Source organism: Musca vetustissima, unplaced genomic scaffold (assembly GCF_032173495.1).
Source record: "Musca vetustissima isolate MV318-11 ecotype Yass unplaced genomic scaffold, APGP_CSIRO_Mvet_v1 utg23951, whole genome shotgun sequence".
NCBI classification, from domain to species: domain Eukaryota; kingdom Metazoa; phylum Arthropoda; class Insecta; order Diptera; family Muscidae; genus Musca; species Musca vetustissima.
The window spans coordinates 104,147-122,343 of record NW_026882199.1 but is presented as its reverse complement, the minus strand read 5'-3'; the positions used below and the strand labels follow the sequence as shown (position 1 = coordinate 122,343).

Here is an 18,197-nt window from a genome sequence, read left to right as displayed (position 1 = left end):
GAAAAAATAATCTTTAAAAAAATCCACGCCTTGGATAGACTTGAAAAAATAATCTTTAAAAAAAAATAATCTTTAAAAAAAATAATCTTTAAAAAAATCCACGCCTTGGATAGACTTGAAAAAATAATCTTTAAAAAAATCCACGCCTTGGATAGACTTGAAAAAATAATCTTTAAAAAAAATCCACGCCTTGGATAGACTTGAAAAAATAATCTTTAAAAAAATCCACGCCTTGGATTGACTTGAAAAAATAATCTTTAAAAAAATCCACGCCTTGGATTGACTTGAAAAAATAATCTTTAAAAAAATCCACGCCTTGGATAGACTTGAACAAATAATCTTTAACAAATCCACGCTTTGGATAGACTTGAAAAAATATTCTTTAAAAAAATCCACGCCTTGTTTTGGCCCCTGGAATAAAATATTCTTGAAAAAATCCACGTCTTGTTTTGGCCCCTGGAATAAATTTTACTTTAAAAAATCCACGCCCTGTTTTGGCCCTAAAAAAATATTCTTTAAAAAATTCACGCCTCTTTTAGGTGTTGAAAAAATATTCTTTACAAAAAAATCCACGTTTATTTGTCTTCAAAATTGTTTACAATTTAGCTTTCCTGGCATTGACAGCATTTTCCTTCATGAAAGGCTTCAAATGAGTTTCGAAAAAATCAGGAACCGCTTTCCTATTCAAGGGATGCTTAAGAGCAGCCTCAAACAAACGTTCATAAACATTTCCATCATAGCAGCCCAATGCGGAGCTTAAAATTTTATCGGGAAAATCAAATGCATCCGTTATGGCCACAACATCGGGACGTAATTTTTTCAAGACCTCCTCAAGTCGAGTCTGCAGAGAGGATATTTCTTCTTCTGATATTTGAATAAACTGCGAAAAGGAGAAATATTAAAAATTTGAAAATAATTCCAATGGAGCACTTCGTCTTACCCTTAAAATATCTCCCAAATGCCGGAAGAATATTTGTAGCAAATGTAATTCCAACATATTCTCCAAGACCCTCTGAAATTGTGGTGATCGTTGTGAATGCTTTGGATTTTTCACCACCTCTTGATAAAAATTATCGGCCACATAGGCTCGACCATGTAATTCCGCAGCCTTGGTTAATTCCAAACCGCTATGGTTAACGGCAGCTGTTTGACTTTGACAAGATTGCAGGTGGGTGTTGTAGCTATGGAATGCTAGGCGTATGGCTCTGTGGTATAAAATGAAGAGATTAGAATTTGAAGTTTTTCTTAAAAATTTCATAGGCTCCATGGTCGAACTTACCCCACACAGGAATATTGTATGGCCCTCAGCAAACATTCCCAAGTCCCCGACCACCGAGGGAAATTTGCAATCTTGGCACACTCTCCAATATAAGCCATTGTCGGACTCAATGGCTTCCCCGCCAAAACTTGTGACCAATTTTTCATCAAGATTTTTCCCACTTGCAAATATAGCACGGAATTTTCACCCTCATAGGTACAGGCCGGAGCAGCCAAGGCGAAAATATTACCCAAATTCCCAGCCGTCAAATAACCATGACCACCACAAGCCTGACGAAGACGTTCAATACCAAATGTCGAATCATAAGAGGTGGCGACTTTGAGAATACAAGCCAAGGCATGTAGTTCGGGGAGTCGGGAGAAGTCCTTACGATAAACAGCCTCCGAAGTTTCATTGTACATAGTTTGCAAATTTCGGGCGGCCAGGCGATATACCACAGCGTTCACTATCTCTTGAATGACTTTCATCTGTTGCGTCAAATGTTCGAGAATTTTTGGTTCTGGGTGCCTGAAATAGGGACACAAAAAATTTAAACCTTAATAGACGATCTGAAGGGAGTCTTTCATAGACGAGCTGTGAAGGGAGTATTCCATAGACGAGTTGTGAAGGGAGTCTTTCATAGACGAGCTGTGAAGGGCGTCTTTCATAGACGAGCTGAAGGGCGTCTTTCATAGACCAGCTGTGAAGGGAGTCTTTCATAGACCAGCTGTGAAGGGAGTCTTTCATAGACGATCTGAAGGGAGTATTTCATAGACGATCTGAAGGCAGTCTTTCATACACGATATGAAGGGAGTCTTTCATAGACCAGCTGTGAAGGGAGTCTTTCATAGACGATATGAAGGTAGTCTTTCATAGACGAGCTGAAGGGAGTCTTTCATAGACGAGCTGTGAAGGGAGTCTTTCATGGACGAGCTGTGAAGGGAGTCTTTCATACACGAGCTGAACGGAGTCTTTCATAGACGAGCTGAAGGGAGTCTTTCATAGACGAGCTGAAGGAGTCTTTCACAGACGAGCTGTGAAGGGAGCCTTTAATAGACGAGCTGTGAAGGGAGCCTTTCATAGACGAGCTGTGAAGGGAGTCCTTCATAGACGAGCTGTGAAGGGATTCCTTCATAGACGAGCTGTGAAGGGATTCCTTCAAAGACGAGCTGAAGGGAGTCTTTCATAGACGAGCTGTGAAGGGAGTCTTTCATAGACGAGCTGTGAAGGGAGTCTTTCATAGACGAGCTGTGAAGGGAGTCTTTCATAGACGAGCTGTGAAGGGAGTCTTTCATAGACGAGCTGTGAAGGGAGTCTTTCATAGACGAGCTGTGAAGGGAGTCTTTCATAGACGATATGAAGGGAGTCTTTTCATAGACGAGCTGAAGGGAGTCTTTTCATAGACGAGCTGAAGGGAGTCTTTCATAGACGAGCTGAAGACAGTCTTTCATACAAGTTATGAAGGAAGTCTTATATAGACGAGCTGTGAATGGAGACTTTCATAGTCGAGCTGTGAAGGGAGTCTTACATAGACAAGCTGTGAAGGGGGTCTTTCACAGACGAGCTGTGAAGGGAGTCTTTCACAGACGAGCTGTGAAGGGAGTCTTTCACAGACGAGCTTTGAAGGGAGTCTTTCATAGACGAGCTGTGAAGGGAGTCTTTCATAGACGAGCTGTGAAGGGGGTCTTTCATAGACGAGCTGTGAAGGGAGTCTTTCATAGACGAGCTGTGAAGGGAGTCTTTCATAGACGAGCTGTGAAGGGAGTCTTTCATAGACGAGCTGTGAAGGGAGTCTTTCATAGACGATATGAAGGGAGTCTTTTCATAGACGAGCTGAAGGGAGTCTTTCATAGACGAGCTGAAGGCAGTCTTTCATAGACGAGCTGAAGACAGTCTTTCATACAAGTTATGAAGGAAGTCTTATATAGACGAGCTGTGAAGGGAGTCTTTCATAGACGAGCTGTGAAGGGAGTCTTTCATAGACGAGCTGTGAAGGGAGTCTTTCACAGACGAGCTGTGAAGGGAGTCTTTCACAGACGAGCTTTGAAGGGAGTCTTTCATAGACGAGCTGTGAAGGGAGTCTTTCGTAGAGGAGTTGTGAAGGGAATCTTTTATAGGCGAGCTGTGAAGGGAGTTTTTCATAGACGAGCTGTGAAGGGAGTCTTTCATAGACGAGCGGTGAAGGGAGTCTTTCATAGACGAGCTGTGAAGGGAGTCTTTCATAGACGAGTTGTGAAGGGAGTCTTTCATAGACGAGTTGTGAAGGGAGTCTTTCATAGACGAGCTGAAGGGAGTCCTTCATAGACTGATCTGATGGGAGTCTTTCGTGGAAGAACAAAAGAAATAATGTGTAAACTTACCCCTCCTCAATGGGACTCTGACGCCGAATGACAGAATACCGCGTAACAATAGTCGCAGCCTGGGCCAAATAATTAGCATTTTGACGGGCAACCATGCAGCGTACAAATACCATAGGGAAATATGAAACTTGTGAGACGGGGCTCTTAATGAATGTACCATCCAGCAGAACTTGTTGATGTCTCATCAGCATATTTAGGCGAGGAACACGATAATTCTTCAGACCCAAGAAACCATTGTTGACACCATTCAAACCCATTTTCTTGCCAATTTCTCCCACATGGACTCCCCGCAAAGGCGCATGAGTTTCTTCATCACGTATTTGAACCACAAACATGCCCAGACCCTTGGACTCGCCGTCAATATATAGCTGGGCCACAAAAATGCAATAGTTACAGGTTTGACCCACTAGAAAAAATGAGAGGTTATCCAAATCTTATTTATTTGTCGTGTAAAAGAAGACTTACATCCTCCTGGCCACCATTTATATGCCGTCAGTGTGGGTGTATTCAAAATAAACTCCTCTCTTTGGCGATCATAATCGGCCCTTGCCTCCAGACCTCTCAGATAGGTGCCATGACCCAACTCCGTTTGAGCAAAAGTGCCAATAATTTCATTATTATCAGCCCGCCTGCCAAATTTCTCATATTGTTCATCGGTACCCTGCTCCTTGAGGGCACGGGTGAACATGAGAATGTGAACACTCAAGGGGTTGCCACTGGGTATTAGGGCCGTAATGGCCTCATCACCCATTAGGGCTCTGCAAAATATCAATAAGAATTGTATTTGAACCATTAATATGTATTCACTTACGGATAAATATCGGAGCCACCAGGATTATAACGATCCTGCAGCTCTTTTAATTTCTTGGCCGCAGCTATGGCATGCCTTACAGACATTGTTGCCACATCTTTATAGGAGGCAAATTCAACATCCAATGGATCATCCACAAGTTCACAGGCCTCCTTTTCTGTAAATTATCAGAAAATGCACTTAATATACAGATTTCGGAAATTCTTTAGAGTTCAGTTCGACAAGTCTGAAGTTTGATTTTAATGTTTTTTTAAGTCTTTTTTTATATAGTAATAAAAAAGATAGAATTAATTATAATTTTTAACCGCAAAAACAATATTGGACCCCTAATATGTATTATTGTTGTATTATAGAAATATTAGAAATCCGCAAAATTGATAACCTGGAGTAAAAAATATTTGGGTGAACATTTGGACAGGTATTGATAAGGTTTAAGATTATTGAAGCAATAATTGTCATGTTTTTTACAAAATTTTCAAATCTTTATAGTCGAACTGAAGGTAGACTTTATAGACGAGCTAAGGGTCAGAGATTCTTTATAGGCAACCAGAAGGTCATCGAGTTTTTTAGATGAGCTGGGAGAGGTCTTTACAGGTGAGCGTCTTTATATACAACCAGAAGCTAACCGAGTTTTTATAGACGAGATGGGAGAGTTTTTACAGGTAAACTAACGGGAGTCTCTATAGACGAGGAGACGGGTGTTTTAATAAATTAGCCGAAGGGTATATTTATACAAGAGTTAAAAGGAGTTTTTATAGACGCGGTAAAGGGATAATCAAAGCCGAGCCTATCCGAGTTTTTATAGAGCAGAAGAGCTGAAAGTCTATATAGATTAGCTAAAGTTTATCGTGTTTTTACAGACGACCTAAATGGAGACTTTACAGACGAGCAAAAAAAATGTTCATAGACGAACTAAAGAAGATTTTCATAGGCGACCTAAAAGACAATAGGTGAACTAAAGAGAGAATTTATAGATGGGCTGAAAGGAGTCCGTATAAAATCGCTTCCCAAGTTATTTATGATGTCTGCAGTCATGGTTTGTTCCCAGCAACATCTCAACCCATCTTTCCATATTTGTGGATGTCATCAGGCTTCAGGTTACCCTTCAATTGGTGGGAAAATGGGCCAAAGCATCGGAAAATTGTAAAATCATTGGTGACTATGCTCAATCCGAATTGACCCTTTTATAGACGAGCAAAAAAAGTCTTTCATAGACGAACTAAAGGGAGATTTTCATAGGCGACCTAAAATACAATAGGCGAACTAAAGAGAGCATTTATAGATGGGCTGAAAGGAGTCCGTATAAAATCGCTTCCCAAGTTATTTATGATGTCTGCAGTCATGGTTTGTTCCCAGTCAACAGCAACATATCAACCCACCTTTCCATTATTGTGGATGTCATCAGGCTTCAGGTTATCCTTCAACTGGTGGAGAAATGGACCAAAGCATCGGAAAATTGTAAAATCATTGGTAACTATGATCAAACCGAATTGACCCTCAAATTAACGAGGATTAAGACGAGGATAGATTATGATCCAAAAAAACACAGGTTAGGAGGATGTAAGTTTCGAGGGTTTTCTTCCAGTGGGTCACACTACCAATCATTCCATTTTGGTGGCTCAGCTGTCCATTAACGGCGAACACAGGGGCATAAAAATGTTCATTGTTCAGGTGCGTGACTTGGAGACCCACATGCCAATGCCTGGTGTGGATATTGGTGAAATTGGTAAAAAAAAATCGGTATGACCGCTGTGAATCAGGGTGTCTTGGGCCTGAGGAATGTTCGCATACCTCGTGAAAATGTGCTTAAAATGCCAAAGTTATGCCAGTTGGTACATTTATTGAAAGTCTTGTTTCGAGCTATCCTATATGAAAATCGTCAATACACGGTGTTTGATTGTTAATATGGATGACTCCTATTTATTGGAGGATGCCATAGGTTATTCAGCTGTGAGGAGGCAAAGTTCATTCCATAATCCGAAGTACGTGGAGGATTTTTTAACAAGAGAAGGATTTAATAATCAAACGTTTGTTTTTTCCTTTCCAGTGATCCTGAACCCCCCAATTATGTACCCCGAAATTGCCACCGGCATTGCCTATCACCTATCGGCCGAGCACATGTGGGAATTGTATCATCGAACTGTGAATGAAATCAATAATGTCCAATATTCTTGTCATACTAATATGCCCTGTCTTGTGCCCTCAAGGCCCTATGAACCACTGATGCCTGTTTTGGTATTGAACTCTTGCGTCTATCATGTGGTCGTCATGGCATTATGGCTTTTTCCAATATTGGTAAGATTTATGGTAATGCAGAGGCGGTCTACACCTATGAAGGTGAAAATACTGTGCTCCTGCTGCAAATTGCCCCTTCCTGGTGAAAACATGATCATATTTGATTTAAGTTAAACATATATTACCCAGTTATGTTATTTGCGGAATGGACAGGAAACGAATTCGTTCCCCAAATGATATTATAGCTGGGAATGTATTGTAGAGGCTTTGAAATATGATTAAAAAATATGTTTCAGGGCGGTTTGTATTTATAGAACCAGTGAGCTGAGCAGTATAGTCGGACGGAGTCGTTCATACAATACCCTACACAACTGCCACGGAACTGTAACTTTCTGCGGATGTTTATTTCAATCATGGGCAATATGTCCGATTAGAGGTCAACAACACCCCTTCCTTACACTGATATATTTTCGGAATATTACTAATATTTGTTCAATTTCTTGTTCAGATTCCCTTCACCGTGGGTTGGGTTTTGATGTTCGGCTTTCATTGTGGCCTATAGATCGACTCGAGAAAAAACACAAAAAATAGGTTTTTGGTCCACTACATCCCAAATTATTATCTGATTATCACCGAAAATTATAGGCGTTGTCCTTGACCATAACTGGAATCTCATGATCGACTCAGCCAGTCGAGATATGACGATCGGTATACTTAACGGTGCGTCTAGAACCAATATTTCGTTACAAATACCCTGACAACATAGTTGTATAGGGTATAAAAATATGGGCTTTTTCTTGTGCTTCAAAAAATATTTTATTTTTAATGTTTAAAAATCCTCACCTATTATAATGTTTTTAAAAATATTCTTATGCTTCACAAAATATTTTTATAAATATCGACGCTACTTCTTATTGTTCAAAAAATATTTTTTTAGAAAATTTACGCCTATTGTAAGCCTATTTAAAAAATTCTATGACTAAAATATACGACTCTTTTTATGCTTTTAAAAATATTTTTAAAAAAATCTACGCCTTTTCTTACGCTTATTAAAAAATTTTGAAAAATATATATTTTTATTTTTTTGTGTAACTTATATATCATTCTTTCCTTTGAAATATATTTTTCATTTTGTTTGTATAACTTACCTATTATCCTTTTTCTTTCCAATTTCTCTTTGCAGCCATATAGCCAAATTGACATTTCCTCTGAACTGAAAGTGGCATTTTTACGCTCAATGGCAATATCAGGATTAACTGTCTTTGGTATTTCAAAATTTTCCATATTTTCTCTTCGAGGTGTTTAAAATAATACTTGTTTGCTGACAACTGAAATATTGTTTGAAAAAAATTCGATTGTTTTTGGCAATATGAAAGAAGTGACTGTTATTATTTTGTCACGAAAGCTTTAGGTCACTTAGCCAAAAAAACAAACGGCAATTGTACGTACATACGTATATAATATATATCAGTTAATATATATTAAAGTTATTTTCATGCAACACTGCAAAAAATCGATAAGGAGAGTTATTTGCATTCGCTGCACAGTGTTTTCAAGAAATTTAAAATGCAATCGATTCAAAAAGTAAATATATAGATTACAGTAATTATATGTAATTACTGCATATACATAACATATATCTATACTAATAAAAGAGTGATTGGCTGACTGACTGACTAATTTAACGATTCATCAACGCCCAGACGAAACGGTCCAAATGTGACAGATAAGGCTGGGTTTTTGGAAATTCGTACTAAAACGGTACGAAAAAATTTAACGATTCATCAACGCCCAGACGAAACGTCTGAAGCTAGAATCTTGAAATTTTGGGTGAGGGTCACCCTTGGTCCACAGATAAGGCTGGGTTTTTGGAAATTCGTACTAGAACGGTACGAAAAGTACTAAATGTGATAACATTTGTATTTGGCGAACCGGGGGAGCTAGAACTCTGAAATTTGGTTTGGTGGTCGTTGATTGAGTATAGGATAGATAGAGTGTAGGATAGATGTCAGGATTCAGTTTACGAAAATAATACTTATGGGTACTAAACCGATAGAGCTAGAATCATGAAATTTTGATTTAGGATCACTGTGGAGGTGTAGGATTGGGGTATGTAGAAGGGTTTGAAATTGGTACTACTATGTACTAAATTTAGTACGTTTTGATTTTTTTGGGTGAACCGAAAAAGTTGGAATCTTGAACTTTTGATTTATGAACACTGTGGAGGTGTAGGATTGAGGTATGTAGGAAGATTTGGAAATTGGTACTACTATGTACTAAATTTAGTACAATTTGAATTGTGGGTGAACCGATAGAGTTGGAATCCTGAAACTTGAATTTAGTATCATTGTGGGGGTGTTGGATTGGGGTATGTAGGAAATTTTGGAAATTGGTACTACTGTTTACTAAATTTGGTACAATTTGAATTGTGGGTAAACCGATAGAGTTCGAATCCTCAAATTTTGATTTAGGATCACTGTGGAGGTGTAGAATTGGGGTATGTAGGAAGTTTTGGAAATTCGTACTACTGTGTACTAAATTTGGTACAATTTTAATTGTGAGTGAAACGATATAGTTGGAATCCTGAAACTTGAATTTAGGATCACTATGGGGGTGTAGGTTTGTGGTAAGAAGGAGGTTTTAGAAATTCGTACTACTGTGTACTAAATTTGGTACAATTTAAATTGTGGGTGAACCGATAGAGTTTGAATCCTGAAACTTGGATTTAGGATCAGTGTGGGGGTAGGATTGGGGTATGTAGAATGTTTTGGAAATTGGTACTACTGTGTACTAAATTTGTTCCATTTTGAATTGTGGGTGAACTGATAGAGTTTGAATTCTGAAAAATGGATTTAGGATCACTGTGGGGGTGTTGGTTTGGGTTAAGTTGGTAGTTTTTGAAATTCATACTACTGTGTACTAAGTTTGGTACAATTTTTATTGTGGGTGAACCGATAGAGTTTGAATCCTGAAACATGGATTTAGGGTCATTGTGGGGTGTTGGTTTGGGTTAAGTAGGAAGTTTTGGAAATTCATACTACTGTGTACTAAATTTGGTACAATTTGAATTGTGGGTGAACCTATGGTGTAGGTTTGGGTTAAGTAGGATGTTTTGGAAATTCTACTACTAAATTCGGTAAAATTTCAATTGTGGGTGAATTAATAGAGTTGGAATCCTGAAATTTGAATTTGGAATCATGGGTTGAGGAGGGTAATTTTTTAAAATTTGGATTTGGGCGAATCTTTAGAACTCGAATCAGGAAATTTGGTACTTAATGGTACTCAAATTTAATTTATGGTTGATATCTAAAAATAAAGTAATATGTTAATATATTATTAAATATATCCTACATTCTAACGAAGTTGCGGGCATATGCTAGTATATATAGTAGATAATACCTCCATATATATATATATATATAATAATAATAAATAATAAATAATATGACCTTGTTTTTATTTAAACATGTTTTTAATTATTTTGTCATCGTGTTTATAAACTATTAACATATTAAATTATGCAACAACAATTGCTGTTTTTTTCACATTAAAATTATTTAAATAGCATTATTTATTTAATTTACAAATTATTTTACAATTTTCATTAAATAAACATAAAAACAAATAGTCAATACAATACATATATGTGAATGTACACACCCATAACAATTTAACTACTCAGTACATTTCTCTACATTTTCGATTTCATCAATGGTTTCAAATGCTTCTCGAATGAATCTTGTACGGGTTTCTGATTCATTGGACTCATTTTGGCAGCTTCGAAAATACGCTCATAAACATTACCATCATGGGCACCCAAAACCGAATTGAGAACACCATCGGGGAAATCAAAACCATCGGTAATAGCAATAGCTTCAGGACGTAATTTTTTCAATGCAGCCTCTAAACGATTTTGCAGGGATTTTACATCGCTCTCCGTTAAGGGGATAAAACGTAAAATATCATTCATATGACGCAAGGCGGTATGGACCAAGTACAGCTCGACCAATTGTTCCAAAACGGCTTTGGTGGGTTTCGACAGATTGGCAGTTTTAGGACCGGTGATTTGTTGCCAGAATATTTCGGCGACAAATTGACGACCATGGAGCTGGAAGGGGATTAGAAGCGAAACAAATTAATTAGGTGTTCAATAAAATATTAAAAAAATATATATTTTTTAAATCTACGCCTATTTGTATGCTTCAAAAATTGTTTTTTTTTAATCTATCAGTAAGGCCTCAAAAAATTTCAAAAACCAGTGACCGGATCAGTATAGACTGACTGGCCGACCATATGAAACCCTACACAACTTCTACCAACCTCTAATTTTTGTGGTTCTATACTCTGAGCCTGGGTAAAATTTCGAGATATTTGCACTCTCTTGGCCGATTATAGGTCAACAGCTCCACGTTCTAATCCTGGCAAATTTTCCAAATCTTTTTTTCCGGGTGTGAATATTTCTCCCATAAAATAAAAATGTGGTCACTTTAGGTTGTGGTTGATTTGACCCTTGGAATATTGACCGATCATCATCTAAACAGCCGTTCAAAATAATTGTTCAGATCCCCTTCACCGTGTATAATATCTGATGTTCTGCATAAAATAAGGGTCTCTAGAGCGACTATAAAATCTGACAAAAATAAAGATTTCGGTTTATTGCACCCTAAGCACCATCTCAACATCACCGAAAATGTAGGCATTGTCATTGGCCATAACCGGAATTTTTCAAAGCGATCAGCGCGACATTTCTGACCTCTGACATAGACACCTTCAAATGTTTACGTATAAACATTTGTACCATATAATTGGTATCTGTTTAAAGGTCAACCACGCCTCACGGATATACTATCAGCATCTCGGATCTATGTCCTTAAGGAGTAAATATATTCGCCATAGAATACAAAATTTGTCATTTGCCACACAAAAGTCAGGGTCCATTTGACCCGCTAAATATTGAACGATAGTTATGAAAACAGTTATGTTTATTCTTTGGCCTAATCCCCTTCTCCATGTAAAATTTCGCGATGTTTGGGCCATAATTGTGGCTTCTGGAGCGACCAGAAAATCAGTCAAAAATTAAATATTTGGTCCCTTTCATCCCCTAAATATCAACCGATCTTTACCAAAAATAGGGGTCTTCACTGGCCAGAACCCATTCTACATGCAAAATTTCGTCAAGATTGGTCCATAACTGTGGCCTGTATCGTGTTTACAAAATATAATGGACAGACGGACGGACACATCTTTACCAAAAACAATAGGGGTCTTCATTGGCCAGAACCCATTCTACATGCAAATTTTGGTGAAGATTGGTCCATAACTGTGGCCTGTATCGTGTTTACAAAAATAATGGACAGACTTACGGACAGACACACATGTCTAGATCGACTCAGCTAGTCAAGATATGACGATCGGTATACTTAAAGTTAGGTCTAGGACCAATATATTGCGGTTATGTTTATTCTTTGGCCTGATCCCCTTCTCCATGTAAAATTTCGCGATGTTTGGGCCATATTTGTGGCCTCTGGAGCGACCGGAAAATCAGTAAAAAGTAAGTATTTGGTCCATTTCATTCCCTAAATATCAACCGATCTTTACCAAAAACCATAGGGGTCTTCATTGGCCAGAACCCATTCTACATGCAAAATTTCGTGAAGATTGGTCCATAACTGTGGCCTATATCGTGTTTACAAAAAATAATGGACAGACGGACGAACGGACGGACACACATGTCTAGATCGAATCAGCTAGTCACGATATGACGATCGGTATACTTAAAGGTGGGTCTAGGACCAATATATCGCGGCGTTACAAACCCTGGGGCTGCACATAGTTGTGTAGGGTATAAAAATCTACGCCTATTGTAAGACTCGAAAAGGCTTCCACAAAATATTTTTTTTAAACATACCTCAGCTGCCTGCAGCAATTCAATACTACTATTATTAAATGCCTCGGGTTGTGTTTGTCCAGCCATCATTCTCTCCGAGAAGCTTTCAAAAGCTATGCGAGTTTTACTGCAAACAAAAAATATTTCAAATAATTTTTTGAAATCTTCCAATTCCAATGCCATCAAACTTACTGGGCAGCGGTATATTTCAAAGCCTCTACAATACATTGCCAGCTATCATTCCATTTGGGGAACGAATCCTTCTCCTGGCCTTTGCGCAAATATTCTACACTGGGTAACATTTTTTTACCCTCAATCAAATATGACCATGATTTCACCAGGAAACGGGCAATTTGTAGCAGGAGTACGGTGTTTTCACCTTCATAGGTGTAGGCCGCCACGGCATTACCATAAATATTACCAATATTGGCAACAGCCATGAAACCATGACCACCACATGAAAGACGCAAGCGTTCAATACCAGCACAGGCATCTGTCGTACATAGGGCCTTAAGGGCACACGACAGGGCATGCATTTCAGGAAGGCGAGAATATTGGCCATTGTTGATTTCATCCACAGTTTGATGATACAATTCCCACATGTGTTCGGCCGATAGGTGATAGGCAATGCCGGTGGCAATTTCGGGGAACAGTTTCAATTGTTGGGCCACATGATCCATAATTTGGGGTTCAGGGTCACTGGGAAGAACAAAAATTAATTATTCTTGTGGATCCTTAAAAATATAATCAACTTACTTTGGATTAATGGGACTTTGTCTCCTCACAGCCGAATAACGTGTGGCAATTGTGGCAGCCTCCAATAAATACGAAGCATCCAGATTAACAATCAAACATCTTGTATACACCATTGTCATATAGGACAGCTTCGATACAGGACTTTCAATAAATGTACCATCTGGCATAACTTTGGCATTTTTCATAAGCATATTTTCACGAGGTATGCGAACATTCTTCAAACCCAAGAAACCCTGATTTACAGCAGCCATACCAACTTTTTTACCAATCTCTCCAATATCTACACCAGGCATTGGCATGTGGGTCTCCAAGTCACGCACCTGCACAATGAACATTTGTATGCCCTTGTGTTCGCCGTTAATGTAAAGCTGAGCCACCACATTGGCATGATTGGCAGTGTGACCCACTGGAATAGACAAAAAAATAACTCCTCAATTAAAAATTCAAAAATTCCCCTTCCCTCTAAACTTACATCCACCAGGCCACCACTTGTAGGCCTGCAAACAGGGTGTGTTCAAAACAAACTCCTGTGTTTTGGGATCATAATCGGCCCTCGTTTGAATACCCCTGACATTGGTGCCGTGGGCCAATTCCGTTTGAGCATAGGTACCAATGATGTTACAGTTCTCAGCTGCCTTGGCCCATTTCTCTACCTGCTCCGGGGTACCCTGACCCTTGATGACATCCACAAACATTGTAATGTGTGTTGAGACGGGGCTATTGGCTGGGAACAAACCATGACTGCAGACATCATATAGGCCCTTGCTGAAATGACAGGGTAGATATTATAGACCCTCATAGAACCAGCTATTAGAAATATGTTTCAATACTCACGGCCATATATCATTGCCTCCAGGATTTCTTTCCTTTTGTAATTTCTTTAATTTTTTGGCAGCAATTGCTACTTGTTCCACAGCACGATTATAGACACCCTCGTGATCGAGATATTCATGTTTCAAGCCATAACCCTTTTCAAGGTCCTTGAAAAGTACGTGTTCTGAAATTGGAACAAAATGAATTGAGGAAATATTTTTAAAAAAATCTACCCCTAAAAATATGTTTAAAAAATCTACACCTATTCTTATGCTACAAAAGTCGATGACTATTGTATATTATTAATATTTTTACAAAATTTATGCCAATTTTAAGGCTTGAAAAAATATATCTTCATCACATCTATAGGTCATATTTTACGACTCCCATAAATACTCCTTTCAGCTCTTCTACGAAAAGACTCCCATCAGTTTTCTTATCTACCTTCCAACCACACCCACACATTGAAACCGCACAAAATCGTCTAATCATTGATTAAATATATATATTTGTTTGATAGTTTTCTTGTTAAATATGATAATCTTCTGATAAATACTGACCCTTGTATTCGTCTCTTGTATTATCAATCCGAAGTACAAACGTGACGTGTAAAAACACTTTTTTAACCCAGACATTTTTTTTATCAAATTCTCCACCTGTTCTAGACCAAAAAAACAACGAAACCAAAATGTTACTATGAAAATTTATTATCAGATAACAACAAAATCGCATGTTCGAAATTAATGTCAGTTCGGTTATATGTGTGTTGGTAAGGTATTAACTCTAAAAATCCACAAGTGCAACTAAAATTAAAAGTAAAAACAACAATTTTTTGTACAAAAATAATGCACTTCATATCGACGGTATAAAAAATTGAGTCATTAGAAAAAAAATTAATATGATTGAGGGACTCAAATCGAAATCTTTCCCAAATAGGCTAATGGGTGTCTTTCATAGACGAGTTAAATGGCGTCTTTCATAGACGTGCTGAAGGTGGTCTTTCATAGACAAGGGGAGTGGGTTTTTTCATAGACGTGCAGAAGGGGGCCTTTCAGATATTAACTGAAGGAGGTCTTACATAGACGAAGTGAAGGAGGTTATAAATAGACGAGCTGAAGGGAATCTTTTATAGACGAGTAGAATGCAATAAAATGGAATGCGAGCTGTAGGGATTCTTTGTAGATAGGCTGAACGGAGTCTTACATGGACGAGGTGAAGCAGAGTGTCATTGTAGACGAATTATAGGCCAGCCAAATGAATTCTGAAATAGAGGAGCTGAAGTGAGCCTTTCACAGAAGCTGGGAACCTTTCATTGCCATTCATAGACCAGATGATGCAGGAAGTCCTTCATAGAGAAGCTGAAGTAAAATGCGTTTTTCGTACTATTTCAGAAGGTATTTTATTTAGAGAAGGGTTCCGTAATGCTTTCTGTCTTTTGAAGAACTTCAAAAGGCATTTTGCGTCCTTTAGATGACCTTCTAGCTACAGAAGAGCTTCGTGAGGTCTTCTATTAATGGTAGGGTTACAGAATGTCTTTGGTATATAAAAAAGCTTCAGCGGGCTTCCTGTCTATAGACGAATTTCGGTCTACAGAAGAGCTTCAGAGGGTCAGCTATCTAGGGAAGATCTTGAGAAGGCCTTCGGTCAATAGAAGAGCTCCAGAAGCTCTTCAATCTATGGAAGGGCTACAGAATGTTTTCGGTCTATAGGAGAGTTTCACAGGGTATGTTGTCTATAAAAGAGCTTAGTATTTGTCTAACGAAGACTTTTAGAAGGTCTTCTGTCTGTAGAAGATCATCTGAGGTTCATATAATAGACCCTCTGATTCAGAAGTTCTGTTATTTATAGAAAAGCATATCCATCGATCTCTTCTATAGAAGAGATTCATTGTAGCGAACTTACTGAGATATATAGGTGTAGATTTTTTAAAGAATATTTTTCTGAAGAATCTTTTCTATGGGAACTTCCTTTGAAATAGTCTTGAATTTTTATAGATTTTTTCAGTGAATTTCCTCTGGCTCAGGCGTGAATTTTTATAAATTTTTTTTTTCAGTGAACTTTCTCTGAGATTGGCGTGAATTTTTATAGATTTTTTTTAGTGAACTTACTCTGAGATTGGCGTGGATTTTTTAAAGGTTTTTTTTTGAAGTATTTCCTGACCTATAGGCATGGGTTTTTAATGAATATTTTTCTCAGAAACTTATTGGTCTACAGACGTGAATTTTTTAAAGAATTTTTCTGAAGTATATCCTGACCTATAGGCGTGGATTTTTAAAGAAAATTTTTCTCAGGAACTTATATAGATTTTTTTCAGAGAACTTCCCCTGAGATAGGCGTGGATTTTTTAAAGATTTTTTTGAAGTACTTCCTGACCTATAGGCGTGGATTTTTAAAGATTTTTTCCAGAGCTCAGAAAGACCTATAGGCGTGGATTTTTAAAGATTTTTTTGAAGTGCCTCCTGACCTATAGGCGTGAATTTTTAAAGAAAAATTTTCTCAGGAACTTTAAAGAATTTTTCTGAAGTACTTCTTGGCCTATAGGCGTGGATTTTTAAAGAATATATTTTTTTTTTTACTTCCTCAGAAATAGGTGAGGATTTTTTGAACTTTTTTGCCTTCAGGCGTGGATTTTTAAAGAATATTTTTCTGGAGAACTTCATAAGGTTCAGGCGTGGATTTTTAAAGAAAACTTTTCTGAAGAACTTTCAGAGCTATAGGGGTGAGTTAAAAAAAAAACTTCAAGCCTTAGTCTTGGATTTTCAAGAATTCCCTCAAATATAGGCGTAAGTTTTTAAAGAATATTTTTCCGAAGAACTTCAAGAGCTATATGCCTCACTACTGAGAAAACAATGCCTCATTACCGAGGTCATATTTATTATAGAAAAAATGCCACATAACAAAGGTAAGATTTTTTGCTATAAAAAAATGTCTCATTACTGAAGCCAGATCTTTTTATAAAAAAAATTGCCTCATTACTGAGGCCAGATTTTGTTCTATAGGCAAAAATTGACTCATTACTGAGGTCAGATTTTATTTCTATAGAAAAAATCAGACATTTTTCATCTCTCCTTTGAAAAACTCCCTTCAGCTATGGACTAGCTTCAGCTAGTATATGAGAGACTTTCTGACCTCAGGTTGTCTATGAAAGACTCTCTGACGTCCTGATTTGTGATCTGCTATGAAAGAGCGTACATTTTTAAAGAATACTTCTCTTCAAGAGCTATATGCGTGAATTTTTAATTTTTAATTTCTACAAATATCGGGTTTTTCTTGCTTTCAACCCACTGTGTCTACACTACACGTGTCTATTCTCTTAGTTCACAAAGAAGATTGAGTATCTTTTAGTCTGTTTTTGACGAATTTATTATTGCTCTTGAACATAATTCTCACCAATTGCGAACTCATCTCATTTATCTCATAAATACACTACTACGACATTGTCTATGTCTCAATGAAATCGTAAACAAAAACAATAACAGAGAAACTATTAACAAAGAAGTGACCTTTACACCATCAACATCAACTTCTTCACAGCTCAGCTAACAGAAGAGATACGGCTATACAGGTGGACTTGTTATCTCAAACACTATTTCTTTTATATTTTTTGTTTTTGTAATTATCCTGTTATAAAGTTCAAATAGTTTTTAAATTCAAATAAATAATTTTTAATAAAAAGAAATCACTTCATTTATTTACCAATTTCACGTTTATTTTTTAATTTATCGGCACCACCATGGAACCACTGGGCCAACTCTTCACTGTTACAGCTGGCATTTTGACGTTCTTTGACAATATCGGGATTTGGAGTTGAGGGTACGATCGAAGTCATTTTGTTGTTACTTTTTTGTTATTTATTGATAGCAATGTAATAAATGTTTGCACTTGTACTTTGTGGAGGGAATTTATTTCGAAAATTGTTTGATTAATACACACGCACACACACACAGCAACACAATCCGCCCGGCACAAGACGACCAACCACTCTTTGAAACCGTGTTGTCACAACCGTCTCAATTTTTCAACTAAATTGTAGATTCATTGAGGCAAAAACTTTTATACCACCTAAAGAGTAAAACG

The 18,197-nt window shown here is 37.6% G+C and overlaps 2 protein-coding genes across 2 annotated transcripts; both read right to left on the bottom strand.

The window, feature by feature from the left end:
* Positions 1–595: 595 nt before the first annotated feature.
* LOC133328410 (probable peroxisomal acyl-coenzyme A oxidase 1) lies at positions 596–7,948 on the bottom strand. Its single transcript, XM_061536980.1, has 7 exons — positions 7,813–7,948; positions 4,430–4,586; positions 4,084–4,376; positions 3,619–4,024; positions 1,280–1,786; positions 941–1,205; positions 596–880 (listed from the first exon to the last, which is right to left on the bottom strand). The coding sequence occupies exons 1-7, from the start codon at positions 7,946–7,948 to the stop codon at positions 596–598; spliced, it is 2,049 nt and encodes a 682-aa protein (XP_061392964.1).
* Positions 7,949–10,355: 2,407 nt separating this feature from the next.
* LOC133328413 (probable peroxisomal acyl-coenzyme A oxidase 1) lies at positions 10,356–17,949 on the bottom strand. Its single transcript, XM_061536983.1, has 7 exons — positions 17,817–17,949; positions 14,142–14,304; positions 13,780–14,072; positions 13,308–13,713; positions 12,744–13,250; positions 12,573–12,678; positions 10,356–10,772 (listed from the first exon to the last, which is right to left on the bottom strand). Exons 1-7 carry the CDS (start codon positions 17,947–17,949, stop codon positions 10,356–10,358), a joined length of 2,025 nt encoding a protein of 674 aa, XP_061392967.1.
* Between the last annotated feature and the right edge of the window lie 248 nt (positions 17,950–18,197).

Coding starts and splice junctions, on each gene's coding strand:
- LOC133328410 (XM_061536980.1), bottom strand. CDS start 7,948: ATGGAAAATTTTGAAATACCAAAGACAGTTAATCCTGATATTGCCATT. Junction 4,377..4,429: donor GGTGGCTCCGATATTTATCC/GTAAGTGAATAC, acceptor GATATTTTGCAG/AGCCCTAATGGGTGATGAGG. Junction 881..940: donor ATTTGGGAGATATTTTAAGG/GTAAGACGAAGT, acceptor TCCTTTTCGCAG/TTTATTCAAATATCAGAAGA.
- LOC133328413 (XM_061536983.1), bottom strand. CDS start 17,949: ATGACTTCGATCGTACCCTCAACTCCAAATCCCGATATTGTCAAAGAA. Junction 14,305..17,816: donor AAAAAATAAACGTGAAATTG/GTAAATAAATGA, acceptor TTCCAATTTCAG/AACACGTACTTTTCAAGGAC. Junction 10,773..12,572: donor AATTGCTGCAGGCAGCTGAG/GTATGTTTAAAA, acceptor ATCCCCTTCCAG/CTCCATGGTCGTCAATTTGT.